The 19,301-nt window shown below is 40.2% G+C and overlaps 3 protein-coding genes across 3 annotated transcripts; 2 read left to right on the top strand and 1 right to left on the bottom strand.

The window, feature by feature from the left end:
• Positions 1–905: 905 nt before the first annotated feature.
• Positions 906–3,113, top strand: LOC130991223 (uncharacterized). The gene is made up of 5 exons (XM_057915329.1): positions 906–1,304; positions 1,830–1,941; positions 2,037–2,129; positions 2,258–2,467; positions 2,776–3,113. The coding sequence occupies exons 1-5, from the start codon at positions 1,000–1,002 to the stop codon at positions 3,010–3,012; spliced, it is 957 nt and encodes a 318-aa protein (XP_057771312.1). The 5' UTR covers positions 906–999; the 3' UTR covers positions 3,013–3,113.
• A 280-nt stretch (positions 3,114–3,393) lies between these two features.
• Positions 3,394–5,496, bottom strand: LOC130991222 (uncharacterized). Its single transcript, XM_057915328.1, has 5 exons — positions 5,153–5,496; positions 4,894–5,005; positions 4,707–4,799; positions 3,990–4,199; positions 3,394–3,896 (listed from the first exon to the last, which is right to left on the bottom strand). The coding sequence occupies exons 1-5, from the start codon at positions 5,470–5,472 to the stop codon at positions 3,666–3,668; spliced, it is 966 nt and encodes a 321-aa protein (XP_057771311.1). The 5' UTR covers positions 5,473–5,496; the 3' UTR covers positions 3,394–3,665.
• Positions 5,497–10,387: 4,891 nt separating this feature from the next.
• Positions 10,388–13,756, top strand: LOC130991221 (uncharacterized). Its single transcript, XM_057915327.1, has 4 exons — positions 10,388–10,461; positions 12,364–12,525; positions 12,658–13,040; positions 13,138–13,756. Exons 3-4 carry the CDS (start codon positions 12,666–12,668, stop codon positions 13,564–13,566), a joined length of 804 nt encoding a protein of 267 aa, XP_057771310.1. The 5' UTR covers positions 10,388–10,461; positions 12,364–12,525; positions 12,658–12,665; the 3' UTR covers positions 13,567–13,756.
• Positions 13,757–19,301: the final 5,545 nt, after the last annotated feature.

Below are 19,301 nucleotides of genomic sequence, written 5' to 3'. Positions count from 1 at the left end.
AAATGGGCAAATATCCGACCCGGTTAGTTTGGGCCGTGAGTGAGGATTTCAGTTTGAGCAAGACGGAGAGAAGAGGCCCAATGAAAAATGAGTGAGGAGACAGGATTTTATTTTTAATTTTCATTTAAGTATATCACTAATTTTAGGTTTTTCATTTTTTATTAATAATAAACTTTAAAGATCTTATAAGCTAAACCAAACACCGTCTTAATCAGTCAACAGAACTAATGACGAGCAATTAATTTTTTTTAAAAATGGTAGTGATCAATTATTTAGTGGTTGGTTGAAAATGAGTGAAGTTGAAAGTGAATAAAAAATTCTAAAAATATGTTAGTGATCAATTATTTAGTGGTTAATAAAAAAAATGGCAGTGATCAATTATTTAGTGGTTAATTTTAATTTTCAATATTTACTTTATCATCAAATGAATGAAAAGTTATAAGAGATAAAGAAATTCATACATGTTTGAATTTGTTCAAAATTATTGTTGCTTTCTAAATATGACAACTTTTTTATTTTTTAATGATACATATAATTTTTTTATCCATATAATTATCTTTGATAGATACTAAATTAAGTTCAAATATGTTTATGTGTCTATGAATATATTAAGAATATGTGTTTATGATATGATGTGTCAAGGACCAATATACTTAATAGAAATTATTTTCATCATTTAAATTGTGAAGATCTTTTACTGAAATCATAGCTTTTTTTAAGTTTATCAATTTTCACGGCAAATTCGTAATGTTACATGGTGAATTCATGAACAACTTATTTTATATAGCTAGACAATCAATTTGATTTGTATAATCATAACAACTTCCTATATAAGTGATAACATATCTATATCTACACGCAATTGATTTTTGAATAATTTTTTTTTCTTCATACAATTCCATTTTTTTACAACTTCACATTGTAAATTGCACTTCATATATTATAAGTAGGAGCTGAGATGATGATGAGCAAGCAATATGCAATAGTAGCTCCACTCAAATGAACATGACTCCTTTGTATATCATTTGCTACTTCGTCTACACAACTCTCACTTCCACCATATTATCTCTCCTCCTCGGCCTCCGCCTCCTCCGCCGCCTTCTTTCCTCTTCGAGCACCGACGCCGGAAACGTCATCGCACTCTATGAAGGCACCGTCAACCACGAGCGCCGCCACCCCGCCCGCAACTCCTTCCGGTTCACCACCCGTTACGCGCTCCTCGACCTCGACCGCCCGCCCTACGCGCCCCCTGCCTTCCTCTCCGCCGACGAGGCTCGTCGTGCCGCCAAGACAAACGGACCAGTGTAATGTTTGATTTTTTTTAGCTGTATTCTATAATGCATGCATGTTAATATTATATATTCACACGATAAATATATAACTGTAATTTCTTTTACCGGATTTAGTGTAATAAACTCATTTCTAAATAATTGTATAAATTTCAAACAATTATTATGGTGTTTATGAAATGAAATATAATTTATTTTTAGATTCAATAAATTTCAATCAGATCTAAATCTAAATTAAAAAAAAATGAATATAATATAAACCTGACAAGATTCTATCCAAATTCGACTTGCCATCCCTATTGTCAGAGAGCTAAATATTCCCATAAGATTTTGTGATTCAATTTCGGAATAAGCCAGCCATGCTGGGGAGTTGGGACCCAATTTCGACTCATTATGTGGCTGTTTTTTGCCTGCAATTTGTAGCGTTATAGCATGTTTTTGGATTGTTGTGTATATTATACTATATATAATTAATTAATTTAAATTGCATTAATCTTTATTATAGTAGTATGTGATTATAGAAAATATATATTTTGGCAGATTTCTTTTGACAACACCTGCAAGCGTAGGATATCGATGCAGTCCCGTGAATATATACTACTGCTATGATATCCAAGGCTCGAAAAGGATTTTCAAGAGATGCCTTATTGAGGTAATTTTTCCAACTAGCATACATATATAAACTTTATTATTATAGCAACAATTTTAAAACTATTTTTGTCATATTTATTTTAATATTATGATCAGGGTTCTAATACACCTTGGGGTGAAAGTGTAACGTTTGTGTTCAACCCAACCTCCGACTTAGTCCCAAAATGTGAATACATTAGCCCTTTCTCGGTTAGTCAATTGCCACTACTTCTCTTCTAATTAATAACATATTTTAGGTATCTCGATTGATAACAAGATTAATCTTGTTTATATGTAAATTAATTTACTTTTATTGACGATTACTCTAAGTTTTGAAGGATATGCTCGGACATTGGAAGCTTAAAATGAGTGAGCCGGAGGAGGATTTATATGCGTATATGTCTGTTCAACATCCCAACTTCGGTAATAATAATCTTGTAGCTTCGTTGAAGGCCAAGAAAGTCGAAATCTCCTCTACTACACGAGAGGATCTTGAAGCATTCTTCTGGTTGCAACCACATAAGATCACAATTATTACCTATTGGAATGTAAGTCGTCTTTTATATACTCCATCAGTTCCACTTCACTTGGCCTAGTTTCTTTTTTTGGGTCGTTCTGTTTATTTTTTAGTAATAAATTTTTATTATAATAGATATGGGTCCATATACTTTACAATATAATCTTATTTTACTTTTTTTAATAATTGTGCTGAAAATAAGTAGATCAAGTAAGGTGGGACGGAGAGAGTGTTATCTTTACATTTTGACTTATTCTATTATAATTGTAATTAAAAATAGATATAGCTAGTTGAATTAATGTGAGGTTTACTTGTTTTCCTTTTGTATATTACCATTAGGCTGTTCGACTTTGGTGGAAACGTGTGCCTTTTTACGAACATCCAAGAAAAGAGAATCCGGCCTATAGGGAAGAAGCTATAGCAAAAAATGGAAAGACAACTCAATTTTGCCCTGGATTTGGAGGGAAAATTGCAGGAAACGATGTCGTTTCATGCGAAGATCAGACGCTTGATCGCTGCTACATGTGGAAAGATGCTCCATCGCCATGGTCAAACCTAATCGCACCATATCCTTAATTATCACCAGAAAAATTAATTTGTTGCTCTTGTCTTCTTCTTATATTTAAATGCTGATGGATGATTTTGAATATATAGATATATTATTCATATTATATGCACCCATGGTTTACACGACTATATTTTCATATTACTTATGACAGGTCATCTCGGACTCCACAGAATTTGAAAAAAATAATTTCATTTCTATGAGCCTCCAATAATTGTAGCATATATAGTTAAATATTTTCTTCTAGGCAACAATGTTTTCTCTACTGATGAAGAGGGTTTTGCTCTACTTCGTGGTACGATGATAATATCGATCTGCTGTTAAAACATCAATATTTATAAAATAAACAGATATAATTGATACATGCAAGTATATAATACTATATGCATGCATTATTAAAATGGGATTATATATATAAAAAAAGAAAGAGAAAAAAGTATCTAAAAAACCCTTGAAAGCACAGGAAGCAGACTAAGGGCCGAGTCTCATTAAAACCTCCTTAAACATATATAATACTTTATGCATATTCTCACACACACATGATCATCTCGGACTCCACAAGTTCTAGTTTTGATATTTGAAACTTTTAGTTTTACGAGACTCGATGATTGTAACATAGCTAAATATCTTCATCTAAGGCTTCTACAAGTTTTTTATTTTTATGTTAATTAGATGATGATTTGGGTAGAGTTAGGTATGACCATGGCCATGGAGCATCTTTCCACATGAAGCACCGATCAACCATTCCTTCACGACGAACGACGTCGTTGCCTCCAAATGCAGGGCACATTTGAATCTTCTTTTCATTTCGTTTTAAAGCTTCTTCCCTATAGCTTGGATTCTCTTTTCTTGGATGTTCATAGAAATGAGCATTTCTCCACCAAAGCTTCACGCCCTTCACAAACATGCACACCAAAGGAAATAAATATAAAATTAACAAATTAATTAAATAAAACATAAGTTTAATTAACAAAATAAACTGACTTACATTCCAATACGAAATAAGTGAACCTTTATGGGGTTGCAACCAAAAGAATGCTTCAAGATCATCCGGCGTTGTAGAGGACATTTCGACTTTCTTAGCTTTCAAAGTCGCAATAAAATAATTATTGCCAAAATATGGATGTTCAACCGATATATATGCATATAAATCCTCGCCTGGTTCACTCACTTTAAGCCTCCAATGTCCAAGCATATCCTTCAAAATATAAACTATCCGTCACAAAAATATTACAAGTTCGAATTTTACGGATTGAGATTCAGTGTACCATATTTGATATCACACTTTATATTCCATTTTCAATTTTATTTATTTTCTTATAATTTTTTTCTCCAATTTCAACTTTTTATGCTTTAGTTTAATTTTATGGAGTAATTATTAACTAGGGTTTATTCCAACTAATCAGGGTATAAAATCAGTTTTTTTTACTATCATTTAATTTCACTTTTATTGGTTGATAATAGATTGATAAATTAAAAGTTATGGTATATATTTTTTAAAATTTAAATTTTTTGAAATAAAGTTAAGTATAATTCATAGTATTATGACAATTTTATTTTTATAAAAAATATTATTAAAATAATAGTTATAAGAGTGGGGCATTGTAGGACACTGACTTTTACTGACTTTTTTTAGTTGGGAAACGAAAATAGTTCAACTAAATTAAAGAAAGATAAAATAATAATGAAGAGTTATTATACTAACCGAGAAAGGGCTTATATATTCACATTTTGGGACTGAATCGGAGCTCGGTTCGAACACAAATGTCACGCTTTCAGCCCATGGTGTATTAGTGCCCTAAAACAAATTAAAAATTCGATTTTATATATCCATTGTTAGTAAAAATTTGCAGTATGTGAAAATAAGTAATAATTAATGGTGGAAATTTTGCCTCAATAATACATTTCTTGAAAATTTTGTTGGAGCCTTCGATGTCATAGCAGTAGTAATAGCTCACTGGAGTGCTTCGATATCCCAAACTTGGAAGCGTAGTCAGAAGAAATCTGGTAAAAATATTTCATAATTAAACAAGCTAGCCATATACTAATATATATTGAAACTAGCTAGACAAATAGATGACACAGTAATTAAATTAAATAGAATCAACATGTAGTATAAATTAAAACATAATTAAATATAAGAAAGCTTACACGGGTCCATTTGTCTTGGCAGTCCGACGAGCTTCGTCGGCGGAGAGGTAGGTCGGCGGCGCGTGGGGCGGGCGGTCGAGATCGATGAGAGCGTAGCGGGTGGAGAACCGGAAGGAGTTGCGGACCGGGTTGCGCCGCTCGTGGTGGAGAGTGCCTTCATAGAGTGCGATGATATTTCCGACGTTCTCGTCGGCGGCGGCGCTGGAGGAGGAAAGGCGGCGGCGGAGGAGGCGGAAGCCGAGGAGGAGAGATAATATGGTGGTGGTGAAAGTTGTGTAGATGAAGTAGCAAATGATAAACAATGGGGTCACGTGACTCATGTTGATTTGGAAAGGCTTGCTATTATTCTATAGATACAAATTACAATGATCACATATACATGCAATGTATATTTATAGAGAGTTTGGTAAACCTAGCTCAAATAATATTTTATCAATTAAATATAGCTATTTTCAAAACTACACTATTTTAATTTCATGTGTATTTTATTTTTCTTCAACTAGAAATTTAAACGAAAAATCAAGTGATAATAACCTCGATCGTATAAGAATATATATATATATATATATGCACCCCACAAGAAATTTATATATAAGAATATTATGTTAGAATTTTATTGTCTTCATACCTTGCAAGATATCCCCATGCATGTGCACCTCCCAAGGCCCATATGCAGTTATAAGGAAATAATTAAACTTGTGCCATGCCAGTTTTTTATTCTTCAACTACAAACCTAAATTCTTTTTTTTTTTTTATGAACAAACCTAAATTCTTTTAGGATTTGTAATAAGTATGTACAATGTTAACTTGAGTCCTATGACATGTGCGATGAATTTAAGTAATTATATTCATTTTATAAAATGGGGCTTCAATGTTTATAAAGTAGGTATATTTTATCAATTTGTCGCCTTCTTTTTCTTTTCTTTCTTTTTTTATAAATTACATAAGTAATTTTTGGGCATCAACTTCCTACTTCTAGATCAGTACACACTTATCAATTTTGTCTTGTTTACTGAAACATTTGATGGTTATGTACGTGGGTCGAAATATAAATATACAAATTGAAAATTATAAACAAAAATAATCTGCCCTAAATTAAAATATTAGTGTTGAATAACGTGGGTTGGATTTTTATATTTCACGCATGTAGGCTTGGAATGTTATGTAGTAAATGACTACAAACATATTAATATTAATTAATATTAATATTATGGTCGTTTTCTCTTGCATTTTTATAATATGGGTTGTTACAAGTGGATGCATGCATGATTGCATGGTGATGGTACAAACTAGTTTTTGTCAATCATTTTTTTTTTCTTGAGGCAGTCAATCATAATTTTTAAGTGCCATTTGGTCCTATAAATTAGCGCGTTTGTAATTTAAAATACAAATAACAAAACGAATCCCTTTTAAATTACATAAACCAAGTCAAACATTCCGTTGCCTAAAAAAGCAAAAGTAATTACGTGTAAAAATTTCTATAATTTACTAATTAAATCAATTAAATTAGCAATCAATCCTAAAACATTAATTATTTACTCAGATCCTAAAGCCTAACCATATTTATTTCTTTTAAAGCCTATAAAAAAATAGACATTAAAGTCAAGTACAAGTTCGGTAACACAAGAAAAGAAGAAAAAGTTTTCCATATTATATATTCAAGTAAACGACTCCATAATCCATGTCATTTAATTGAACTTTTGAAATCAATCAAAACTTAAATAAAATATTGGAAAATATCCTAAATTCATTCAACATCATCAATTCAAAACATAGAAGAAAACTTCCCTAGCTTGCTTTTTCATCGATTTTGATGAGTAGAAAAGAAAAGAAAGAAAAGGAAAAATATCAAACTTCCAGAAAAGAAGTTGTCTCTCGCATTCCCGTAAATTATCTCAATATCCATCAGAAGATAAATTAATAAATAATTATAACTACCAATTTGGTTTTGAATGATAATTTCCTCATATCACTCTAAAATTCTCAAAAGCCCAAAAGGTACTACTATTATTTAGCCCAAAACACACATACTTATTTCTTTTATAAATAAAATAGTAAAATATATCTAACGCAATAAATTAAATTTCGAACTCATTTTCTAGTCAGGGGCGCAACTACGAACTCGCTCAAATCAAATTCAAAATCGAGCATGACAAGATCATATTATCAAACACAAAAAATTCAATTTAAAAATATTTTACACAAGTAGAAGATGAGGTGTGTTATAGGAACTAGCTAGCTCCTTCCGTTTCCCGGCTCGTTATGCTCTCATCGACCTTAATCGCCCGCCCTACTCGCCTCCCTACTACCTCGCCGCTGATGGCACCCTACGCGAACGGACACGCATGCAGCCAACTTAATTTAGTGAACAGTTGCTAGCTACCATATAATATATAGGGCGACTATTAATTTTAATTTACTCAACGTATTAGACCGAGTACGCTATGATCCAATGAACATTATTAATTTTTTAAATATTTTAAACCACCCCTATATGGCTATCTATTGTATATTAATTGGTAATTTGGTGATTTGGTGATTAGAATAAAATTGAACATTTATTCATATATTATATTTTTTTTTTCTCTTTTCTATAATTTTAATTTTAAAAATCGCTACAAAAACTTTAATTTGATAATAACTGTTGGGGATGGATCCAACAATTACGGATAAGGACGTCGGGGTCGTCCGGTACGATGGGCACTAGCAACCTGAAACACGAACAACGTTAGAGCCCTCCTTGGAGCACCGGTGGGGGTGTCGATGGAAGGGCCTCCGACGCTCAAGTCAGTAAACAATATTAATAAAAATCGCAATTGAAAGTAAACGAAATAGTAAATCGGATCGATCTGGGCGACGGAGTTGAAGGCGATTGAGCAATGAGCGAGGGCCGTTGGGTCGTCTCGGTTGATCTGATCACCGGAAAACCTAAGGCTGAGAGCGTGGAGGCGGAATCGTGCGAGATGGGAGAGAAGAGCGAGAGAACGTGTTGGAGTGCGAATGATTGTGTCCCTAGAATGACCTAGTAAGTCATTATTTATACCGCGATGGCCTGACGGCTAGGGTTTTGCTGGCACGTCCCTTTAAACCCTGGTCGTTCCGATATTTTGGGGATCGTATCCCTGACCTCGTTCATTTCTTTCTCCCCAAGTCGCTGCCCTTCTAGGGTTTGGGTCGATGGGCCTTAATGACCTATAGTATGAGTTGAATTAATTGAAATTAATTAAGTTTTGGATTGGGCTCGACGTTTTGGGCCGCGAATATTTATTCGAATGGGCTATACGAAATTTGCCCACTACAGTTTGTCCCTCACTCTTTAGTTGAGATTTTCTCAACTAAAGAGTGTAATTAAAAATGCAGAGTCATTTTGGGTTTTAGTTCCCATCAACAATTCATGACAAAAATCAACGATTAAGGGCATGTTGCTACTTTTATATACACATATCTATGTATATGTTTTGTTGGCATGTCCCCGACTTTGATCAAGTGAACTATGAATAAGGAATTAAGCCAATAGCTCATTCGATAATCAACTCATGTATATGATATAATCAATTCAAATATGTACATCATAATAGCTTATACATGCATGTCATGTGGGGTAATTGAGTAAATTGATTCCTTTTAAAAGAATCAAAATGTAAATTATATATACACGTATGTATATATAAGTATTCATCATCTTTAATTTGAAAATGAAATAATGAATAGTGATTCACATAAATTGGCTAATGGGGTCGGCTAAAAAGCCTTTTAGCCTTGTTTCCCTATTTTCGATAGGGGCCCACAGATTCCTTATGTTTACTTGTGCTTTTAGTCAAATGCTCAGTCTGACTCCTCAGAGAAAATAGGCGTGATAGCTAGTATGATAGATGGAGAGTAGAGAGAGAAATATATTTTCAGATCAAGGGAAAAATATTTCCGAGAGGAACGAGAGGGACAGGCGGCGCGGCGGTTCTTTGAGGTTCCAGAGGAAGCGGCGATGACCGGCGGCCGTGTGCCCTGGTGTTGACCCTCGTCGGTTTTCTTTTGGAGGCGGCGGCGGTGGTATTCTTCAACACGACTTTCACCGCTTCTGCGTGGATTCGACGGCGAAGGCGGACCCCCTTAGGGGCCGCGTCATTCTCCAAGGCGGGGGAGCTCTGCGAGCGTCTTGCGAAGGCCTCGGAATTGAATTAGAGCTTTGATGCAACAAAAGGGTTTCTTTTTTGCAGAGATTTTCGCCGGCTTCCGTTTCAAGGCGACAATGGTGGATCTCCGAACGAGAAGAGCTTAGGTTACGGTGATTCGTGGTGAATCGGAGGCTGAAAAGAACCATCCCTTGCTCCGACTAGAGGTGGTGATGGCTGGACGGCAGCATCCGCCGAGAACAAGAGGCAGACGGCGAAAATTTTGTGACGGGGATGAGATGCTCGTGCGGCTTGAAAGCTCGCCGGATCGTAGAATTGGTGTCGCTGATTTTTCCAGTGGAGCTCGAAATTTATTTTCTGCTCACTCTTTTTTTTTTTTTTTTTTTTGAGATTTCTTAAATCTTCAGTCTTTCGAAGGAGAATGTAAAGTTTTGCTCATTAGAATTGGAATAAAGTTTTGCTGGATGCAGATGAATGTTTGAGATATTGTTCATGATGTTTTTTTTTTTTTTCTATTGATCTTAAGAAATGTCGAAAAGTAGGCTGTGTTTTGTTTGAGTTATGGGTGACAGGTTGTTTACTTGAAAGTGGGGATCTTGTCATAGCAGGTTGATGGGGTCGATAGGGGCAATATTTTGCCTTGGTTGGTGTAGTACGAATTAAATTTAGCAGGTTGATGGGGTCGATAGGGGCAATATTTTGCCTTGGTTGATGTAGTACGAATTAAATTAGGAGGTAAGGTTGTCAAGGGTGTAAAGGGTGATGTGTTTTTACTGCATGATGTTTACTTTTAGGCCGTCAAGGGCGTTGGGGGCTGATATAGCCTTACTGCATTGCTTTTGCTTTATAATGTTAGAATAATGAAAATAGATAACAAGCGGTCAACATGGGTGACATGGGCGTTAAAGCCTTGGTAAAGCCACAAGAAGATGGTTTGTAAAATTAGAATGAAGCGAGGTCGATGGGGTCGAATTGGCAGTTGAGGGTCTTAGGTGTGGACTTTAATATAGTACATAAATAAACAGCTGAAAAAATTTGAAGTACGAAAAATTTTATATAAATAAAGGGGACATGTTCCCCATTTTTCCCACACAAACATTTTGGCACTTAGATTGTTTTGGGAGCTTGAAGTGGAAGAGTGGGCTCTAGAGAGAGGAATTTTGGAGGAGTTAGAGAGAGGTTAGTTTATCCCTCACTATCTTTGGATGTTCTTGATGAATTTCTTTTGAGATCCCAAGCATGTTAGTTAAAATTTTTGTCGTATTTTGCTTTGAGCTTTAGTCGATTCTTCGTTTGTCGTATTTAGTTTTGATCCGAACTTGTTGCAAATATTTGAATATTTACTGTTTGTTGGAGCATGCTAAATTTTTCTAAGTATGAGAACTAGTGAGCCCCTTAGGGGCAATAGGGTGATAATCTTATGCATGATAATTGTAGACTTGGGCCCGTCGGGGCGATAGGGGCAATAACTCTTGCTTATGAATTTTTATGACCCGACCCTATCAGGGTGTTGGGGGCAATGGCCTTTGTGATTGAGAATTTATGATTTAAGCCCAACGGGGCAATTGGGGTAATAACCCTTTTGCATAAATGATTAAAATTCGGCCCCATGGGGGTGATAGGGGCAATAGCTCTTGCTTATAATAATCATGGACTTAGCCCTTTAGGGTCAATCGAGGCAATAGTTTTCATAAATAAAAACTTAGGAATTGGGCCCAACAGGGCGATGGGGGCGATACCCTTATGTGTAAATAAATTAAAACTTGGCCCCCTTGGATCAATAGGGACAACAATTTTCACATAAAAACTTAGGAATCGGGCCCAACAGGGCGATGGGGGTAATGCCCCTTAAGCATAATAAATTAGGACTTAGCCCCATGGGGTCAATAGGGGCAATATGATCTACATGCTTAACATATATAACCTAAAATAAGGGCGAGGAGATAATATAACCAACACTTTAAATGTATGATAACAACTGATAAGCCCCGATGGGGGTAATTTGGTTGATGATTTTCAAATATGAAAAGTAGAAGCTAGGCCTCATTTGGGCGACACGGTCATTAATATCACAATATTCACGGTAATGTAAAGGTCAAGCATGCTCTTATAAAATTAAAGATGATGTTGAGCAATGGAGTCGTACCTGTTTATTTGAGTGAATCACCCTTGTACAAATGCATTCCTATTATCCTTAACACTACTTGATTGGGTTGGGGCGGTCCTTGTTCTCACATGGCCTTCATCCTTGCTACTTTAGGGGCTTTGATTATTATGTCACGTGCACGAGAAGGATCAATCGGGTCGTCAAGTAGGACTCGACATTTGGTTGATGAGGATGAGGATAACGTGTTAGACATTCCTACTGGAGTGGAGATCGGGGCTTGGCGAGGTGAATCGGGTGATTCATCTCAAGAGATGGGCTTAGGAATTAATAGTGCTGACGGACTTTACGGGGTTAAGGTTAATGAGACATTTTTGTTGGGTAAGAACCATCCCTCAAAATTCACCAACATAAACCAAATGTATAACCTTCGAATATTATACAACATACCAAAATGGGTTAGCCTTCACGCACCTGGTACGGCCCTTAGGGCGGATCATAGTGTCGCGGGTTGGGTGTGTATGTATGAGAAGACCTTCAAAGAGGGTCTACGACTTCCTCTTCCCCGCTTGGTCCTAGAGTTCTTGCATTATTATCATATCTCACCGGGTCAACTCATGCCTAATGTCTGGCGAGTGTTGATGGGTATGCAAGCTTTTGGAGAACTGAAGGGCTTCGAGGTCGATCTTGAAGATGTGTTGTCTACTTACACGGTTCAAGAAAATAACATGGAGAGAGGGCGATACCAGTTATCACGGATAAAAAAGCTTCCCGAATTGGTTTGTGGTGTTACGGATTCTGGTTTTGCCTGGAAACAAAAATATTTTTTTATGAACTATGATGCCCTTGGCGACCTGACGGGCTATGATATTCCATCAGCTTGGTGTAATGCCCGTGAGTATTTTTGGGTTGATCGGGTCATTATGGTTTAAATTTCTTCTAACTTGACATTTTTTCTTTGTTGGTTTGTTTTGTAGGACGTCTCACCGTTCCTTGGCCGGTGAGTAATAGAAATTTGGAGAAAAGAAGAGCACGTTTCACCATATTTCCTAGCGACAAGAGGCATTGGAGTGTTATCTTGGGAGAAGAGAGTTTAAGACAGACTACTTTGTGGAGTTCCGTCCCTCCTGGTCCAGAAGGTATTGTTTTTCCTTCAACTAGTGCTCACTCCGAGCTTATCTTGTCTATTTGGGCCTCGGAGATTTTAGGGCATAGCGGCAGTTTTCACCCGGCTCTACACGACTTGACTTTGGATGAACGGGCTTATGCAGACTACGTGATGTCGCACCCTAAGATGAATCTTCTTCCAGAAAAGGATAGCTATGAAACTTACTTGAAGATGCGGGAGAAGAAGAAAGCGTCCGGCAGGGGCAAGAAGGGTGGTTCGGGTAGTGAGCCCGTTAGTGAATCCGACGTCCAAGTAGTTGAACCGTCGGGGCGGTCAAAGAGGAAGAAGAAAGCAGCGCCTTTTGAGGTCCCGGACTACTCCGATGGCTCTATCCATCTCACACTTCCTAGTGGGACTTCAGCCCAGACCGACTATGATTCATGTGCGGATCATTTTGAGCGTCTGTTGCTAGAGGACGACCGCACCAGGATGTTGAAGGTTGGCGTGGTTGATTCTGCCAGCACTGCCGCCCGTCTTGCGTTTCAGGTATGGTTAGGGTTGACTTTCATATGCATATTTATAACTATCTTTGCACGATTCATATTTGGTATAATCAAACTCTTTTGTTGCTTGTTTGATGTAGGGCTATCAGTATACTCTGTTCATGAAGGAGCAACTGGTAGAGGCGGCTGACCAACTCAAGGTGGCTCTGAGAGAGCAAGATGCCCTTCGGAAGGAACTCGAGGAAGAGAAGGGTCGTTATGAAACGGCAGAGAAGGAGTTGAGGGACGAGCTATCCTTGAAGAGTCACCTGATTTCTACCCTTCAGTCTCAGATAGGGCAATTGGAGGCGACTTTGAAGGTCCGAGAGGAGGAGCTTCAGTTTAGCCATCTTCAGACGGTCGTTCTTACCCGTGGTGAGATGATGAAGGAGTTCAAGGAAGGGAAAGCGGGTTCCTGGAACGTAGAGAAGGGCATACGTGAGATGGAGGATGTGCTACGTGACAGAGCTGAAGGAGTGGGAGTGGTTGATGCCACTACTGACGGCGAGGGCGACGAGAGCGAAGACTAGACTTATTTGTAGTTGAAACTTCTTCAAACAATTTCTATTTGGTTATGTAATAGTAATTAGGCTCTTCGAACTTGATATTATCTACTTTTCTCCCCTAGTTTGAGTCTAGTCACTTTTGGCTGGACTTGGACTTGGTATTTGTAGGACATGTCATTTTCCGGTATATCCGGCCCGATCAGGGGGTTCACCCTTTGATACTCTATCGAATATGTGTTTCAATTCCATGAATTGCAAATTTCATACCTTTGATAATTAGGCATTTGGTTGACTTGAAGTGTATACTAAGAATTTTCATAAGTGTTGAGACCCATGTGATGTGTACTCAAATTTGTTCCCCACTAAGGAAAACATGGTTGGTTGAAGGGGTGGGGGGGCTGCGCTCCTTAGAGCTGCCTACATACCCTTAAGAGGGATCAAGCCCGAATGTAGTTCTGACCTGCATAGAAAGGTCAGTAATTGTAGTAGATGATATGGGTCTCGGAAGACCTTATTGAAATAAAATAAAATTTGTAGAGTTTAGGGTCAAGCGTGGTACTGCTTGAGATGTAGGGCGTTCCAACTGTTGTTGATTTCACGCCCGTCTGATGCTTGTAGCCTATATGCTCCATGTCCGATCACCTTGGTGACCAAGTAGGGTCCTTCCCAATTTGGGGCTAACTTGCCAGCCCCTGCCTCCTTGGTATTCTGGAATACCTTGCGAAGTACCCAATCGCCCGGTTTGAAGGTTCGTGTGCGAGTGTTCTTGTTGTAGTGTCGAGCAATACTTTGTTGATATGAGGCTATTCTTATGTTTGCCCTATTCCTCTTCTCGTCGAGCAGGTCGAGCTCGTGGCACATGGCTTCATGGTTGTCGTGGTCTGTGGTAAACTCATACCTAGCGGTATGCACTTCGCTCTCTGTGGGGATGACTGCTTCCATTCCATAAGCGAGGGAGAAGGGGGTTTCTCCCGTCGAGGTTCTTGTGGTTGTCCGGTAAGACCATAGGACGCCGGGTAGTTCATCTGCCCATTTTCCCTTCGCCTTCTCCAATCGTTTCTTGAGTGTATTCATGATGGTCTTGTTGGATGATTCGGCTTGCCCGTTGGCTTGGGGGTATCTTGGCGTTGAGAAGCTTAGCTTGATGTTCCAAAACCTGCAAAAATCTTGAAAGTCTGCGCTTATAAATTGGGACCCGTTGTCCGTGACGATCTCCTTGGGCACCCCATACCTGCATATAACATTCTTCCAGATAAAACCTTTTACCTCTTTATCCCTAACCTGGTGAAAAGAATCTGCCTCGATCCACTTGGAGAAGTAGTCCGTCACGGCTAACATGTAGACTTTTTGCCCAGGGGCAACAGGTAGTTTGCCTACGATGTCCATCCCCCATTTCATGAAGGGCCATGGAGAGGTGATAACTTTTAGTGGCTCTGGGGGTAAGTGGGAGACTTGGGCAAATCGTTGGCACTTATCACATCTCTTGACGTAGTCTGCTGAATCGGCTTTCATGGTGGGCCAGTAGTACCCACTTGTCAGGGCTCGATGGGCGAGGCTTCTTCCACCCGAATGGTTGCCGCATTCCCCCTCATGTAGCTCGGAAAGGACATATCTTGCCTCTGCAGGGTTAATACATCTCAAGTATGGACCATTGTAAGAGCGCTTATACAATTTACCTCGAATAATGGAGAATCGGGCTGCTTGGGCTTTGAGTCGGCGGGCTTCATTCTTATCATCTGGGAGTGTGTCTTGTGCTAAGTAATCCGTTATGGGGGTCATCCAGGTTGGTTCGGCTGACACTTCATGGACTTGTTCCTCCTTATCCTTTTGAGTCGATGGCCATTGGAGGCAGGTTATCTGAATGACCTTTGGTTGCGTGGTCTGGATGGATGACCCCAAGTTGGCTAGTGCGTCGGCATGGCTATTGTCCCCTCGTGGAACTTGGCTCAGGGTGAACTCCTCAAAGCTCGATTGTAACTCTTTAGTTTTGCCCAGATAGGCTATCATTTTGGCATCCTTGGCTTGGTAGGATCCTTGCATTTGATTGACCACAAGCTGGGAGTCGCTGAAGACATTGATTCGTTTGACCCCTATCTCCTTGGCCAATTCAAGTCCAGCCAGCATTGCCTCATACTCCGCCTCGTTGTTGGTTGCCTTGAATTGACACCGAATTGATTGTTCAACCATGTCGCCCTGAGGTGAAATAAGGACCAAGCCAAGTCCACTTCCCCTCATATTGCTGGACCCGTCAACATAAAGTTTCCAAATCCCCGTTTGATCGGGTTCTTCGGTCATGCAACATAGTTCCTTGTCGGCCTGCATGGTAAGGTTAGGAGTGAAATCAACAATGAAATCTGCTAGTACCTGAGACTTGAGGGCCATTCGGGGCTTGAAGGTAATGTCGTATTCGCTTAGTTCTACTGCCCATTTGGTCAATCGACCCGATAGCTCCGGCTTGTGGAGTATGGCTTTGAGGGGGTATGTGGTCACCACTGAGATCGGGTGACATTGGAAGTATGGTCGAAGTTTTCTTGCTGCGTGGACCAATGCGAGAGCTAGCTTCTCAAGTTGGCTGTATCGGGTCTCCGCATCTAGGAGGGACTTGCTCACATAGTATATTGGTGCTTGTCTCCCTTCGTCCTCCCTGACCAACACGGCACTGACAGCAGTCTCGGACACGGCCAAATAAACCAATAGGACTTCATGGTCTTTTGGTTTGGCCAGAAGGGGCGGGTTGGTCAGGTATTGCTTGAGTTGTTGTAATGCCTCCTCACACTCCTCTGTCCACTCAAAGGTTTTTGATTTCCTAAGAGTGTTGAAGAATGGGTGACACCGCTCTGAAGATTTTGAGATGAAACGGCCCAACGCGGCTATCCTCCCGGTTAATTTTTGTACGTCCTTGACGCATGTTGGGGATTGAATCTTCATGATGGAGTCGATTTGGGCCGGGTTGGCCTCTATGCCTCTTTGGGTGACCATATAACCTAAAAATTTTCCTGCATTGACACCAAAAGAACATTTAGCAGGATTAAGTTTCATATTATACTCCCTGAGAATTTTGAAGGTTTGGTTGAGATGGTCGATGTGGTCCTTTGCTTGAATTGATTTGACGAGCATGTCGTCGATGTAGACCTCCATCGTCTTTCCTATCTGGTGCGCAAACATTTTGTTGACCAAGCGTTGATATGTTGCCCCTGCATTTTTTAACCCGAATGGCATGAAGATGTAGCAATAAAGGCCCATGTTGGTCAAGAAGGCTGTCTTTTCCTCGTCATCAGGGTGCATTCGTATCTGGTGATACCCTGAGTAAGCATCCATGAAGCTCAGGAGCTCATGGCCGGCGGTTGCGTCCACCAACATGTCGATGTGGGGCAACGGAAATGAGTCCTTCGGGCATGCCTTGTTGAGGTCTGTAAAGTCGATGCAGACCCTCCACTTGTCATTCTTTTTCTTTACTACTACCACATTAGCGAGCCATTCGGGGTAATGGACCTCTCGGATCAATCTATTCGTCAAGAGCCTTTGGACTTCTTCGTTGATGACTTGATTTCTTTCAGGAGCAAATTTTCTTCGTCTTTGCTTTCTTGGTGGATAGCCCGGATCAACCTGTAGCCTGTGAACAATAACATTTGGGTCAATGCCCGTCATGTCCGCATGGGACCAAGCAAAACAATCGTAGTGTTTAGATAAGAAATTGATAAGCTTCTCTCGGGAGTCGGTGTCAAGTTGTGCTCCAATCCGAACTTTGTGGTCCGGGTGGTCCATGTGGATTTGGACTTCATCTATCTCTATAGCTTCTTCCTCGATCAAACTACGTGGTCGTTTTGGGCGATCGGATCGATCAGATTGATCTTCTATAACAGCTCTGCTGCTTGGATGACTTTGGTGCGGGCTGTTGGGCTGCGTCCTGCCTTCGGGCTCATCTGTTCGTGCGGGTTGACATGATGGAGATGGTTGATCCATCTTTGGGTGGGTCGAACCATTTTGCTGTAATTGCTATTGAGTGGCTTGCTTTGCCTTCATGGTCGTTTGGTAACATGCTCTTGAATCTTTTTGCTCGCCCCTGATCTCCTTGATGCCCCATTTAGTTGGGAACCGGATGACTTGGTGGTAGGTAGATGGGACTGCTTCCATATCATGGATCCATGGTCGACCCAAAATGACGTTGAATGCGGAAGGGGCGTTGATCACTAAGAACTTGGTTGATTGATTCACCCCTTCGGCATAGACAGGAAGGTCAATCTCCCCCATCGTGGTCTTGGTCTCACCACTGAAGCCTATAAGGACCGCAGACTTTTTTATTATTTTGGACTCGTTCAAGCCCATCTCCCTGAAAGCATCAAAAAACAAGATATTGGCAGAACTACCATTATCGATTAGAACACGCTTGGTCAAACAGTTTGCAATAAAAATTGAAATAACTAAAGCATCATGATGAGGGTGAAGAAGCTTGTCTGATTCAGTTGTATGAAAACTGATTGTTTGGGTCGGAAGGGTTGGAGCGGTCTGGCAGGGCATGTTGGTTTCCGCCTTGTTAGACTTAGCCTGTCGAGTATGCTTCTTTGCTGCGGAGTGGGTGACCCCGCTTACTTCGGAGCCACCAGATATCACATTCACGGTTCTTTCATGAGATGGTGGGTTTGGCGGTGTAGCTTCTCTATGGTCATCATGTCTATCCTTTTCTTGTTGTAGGGTCTGCTTGCCCTTCTCGGTTAGGTAATCGGTGAGGTGGCCTTGTTTTAGTAGGTGGGCCACTTCCAATCTGAGGGCGATGCAATCCTCTGTCCGATGCCCATGGTCTGCATGGAACTCACACCACTTGGACCTGTCCCTTTGGTCGGCTGGGGCCCTCATCCTCTCTGGCCATTTGACCTTGTTGCCCAGGTTCCTTAGTGCCTCAACTGCTTCGGCGGGGGAGATGGATAGGGCATACTCTGGAATCTTTGCTTTCTCGCGGGGGCGTGTGTCGGGTGCCCTATCGTACTCATCCCTTCCTCTGCTTTGTCGATAAGGTGGATATGGTTCAGCACGTCTGTCACGACCTGACCTCCTGTCCACCCGGTGGTCTCTTTCGGGTCTACTGGGTGGGAAGACCCTCTGCATGTTGTATTGGTCTTCCTCCCACTTAATCTGTGCCCAAGCTTGAATCAACACGTCCTCCATGGTCTTGCACGGGTACTTGGTGAGAGTTTTATAAAGATCCGAGCCGGGCAATAGACCCTTGCGAAAAGCGGTGACAGCGGTTTGCTCGCTACAGTTGGTGATTGACACCTTCTCCTTGTTGAAACGTCCAATGTAGTCTCGAAGGGGTTCTCCATGTCTTTGGACAATGACGTACAAGTCTTCCGAGATCTTCTCCAATTTTCTGCTACTTGCATACTGTTGGACAAAAACATCAGTTAGTTGGGCAAAAGAGCTAATAGAGTTATTCGGGAGATTCGTATACCACTGGAGGGCCGGTCCTATTAGACTAGAACCGAACCCCTTACACATGCACGCCTCCCTCATGTCACGAGGGATGGCCACGGTGAACATCCTCTGTCGATATTGGGCGATATGGTCGTCTGGGTCAGACGCGCCATCAAACATCTTCATGTGGGGGAAGTTGAACTTCCTCGGCATTTCCACCAAAGCTATTTCGTCCACAAAGGGCGAGTCAGCATAACAGCCCTTTGCACTTTTCTTGATTGGGGCCGGGACTCCTGGGATTCGTTGGATGATAGCCTCCATATCCGCCAATCTTCTAGCCAAGGCGGGGT

Source organism: Salvia miltiorrhiza, chromosome 7 (assembly GCF_028751815.1).
Source record: "Salvia miltiorrhiza cultivar Shanhuang (shh) chromosome 7, IMPLAD_Smil_shh, whole genome shotgun sequence".
Lineage (NCBI taxonomy): Eukaryota > Viridiplantae > Streptophyta > Magnoliopsida > Lamiales > Lamiaceae > Salvia > Salvia miltiorrhiza.
This window is presented reverse-complemented; position numbering and strand designations above follow the sequence as displayed.

Bases quoted from the DNA above. Each gene is read 5' to 3' on its own strand.
- LOC130991223 (XM_057915329.1), top strand. From the start codon at position 1,000: ATGAACATGACTCCTTTGTATATCATTTGCTACTTCGTCTACACAACT. The intron at 2,130-2,257 runs GTTAGTCAATTG...TAAGTTTTGAAG, and splicing joins AATACATTAGCCCTTTCTCG to GATATGCTCGGACATTGGAA. The intron at 2,468-2,775 runs GTAAGTCGTCTT...TATTACCATTAG, and splicing joins CAATTATTACCTATTGGAAT to GCTGTTCGACTTTGGTGGAA.
- LOC130991222 (XM_057915328.1), bottom strand. From the start codon at position 5,472: ATGAGTCACGTGACCCCATTGTTTATCATTTGCTACTTCATCTACACA. The intron at 5,006-5,152 runs GTAAGCTTTCTT...TATTTTTACCAG, and splicing joins GCCAAGACAAATGGACCCGT to ATTTCTTCTGACTACGCTTC. The intron at 4,800-4,893 runs GCAAAATTTCCA...AATTTGTTTTAG, and splicing joins TCAAGAAATGTATTATTGAG to GGCACTAATACACCATGGGC.
- LOC130991221 (XM_057915327.1), top strand. From the start codon at position 12,666: ATGTCGCACCCTAAGATGAATCTTCTTCCAGAAAAGGATAGCTATGAA. The intron at 13,041-13,137 runs GTATGGTTAGGG...TGTTTGATGTAG, and splicing joins CCGCCCGTCTTGCGTTTCAG to GGCTATCAGTATACTCTGTT.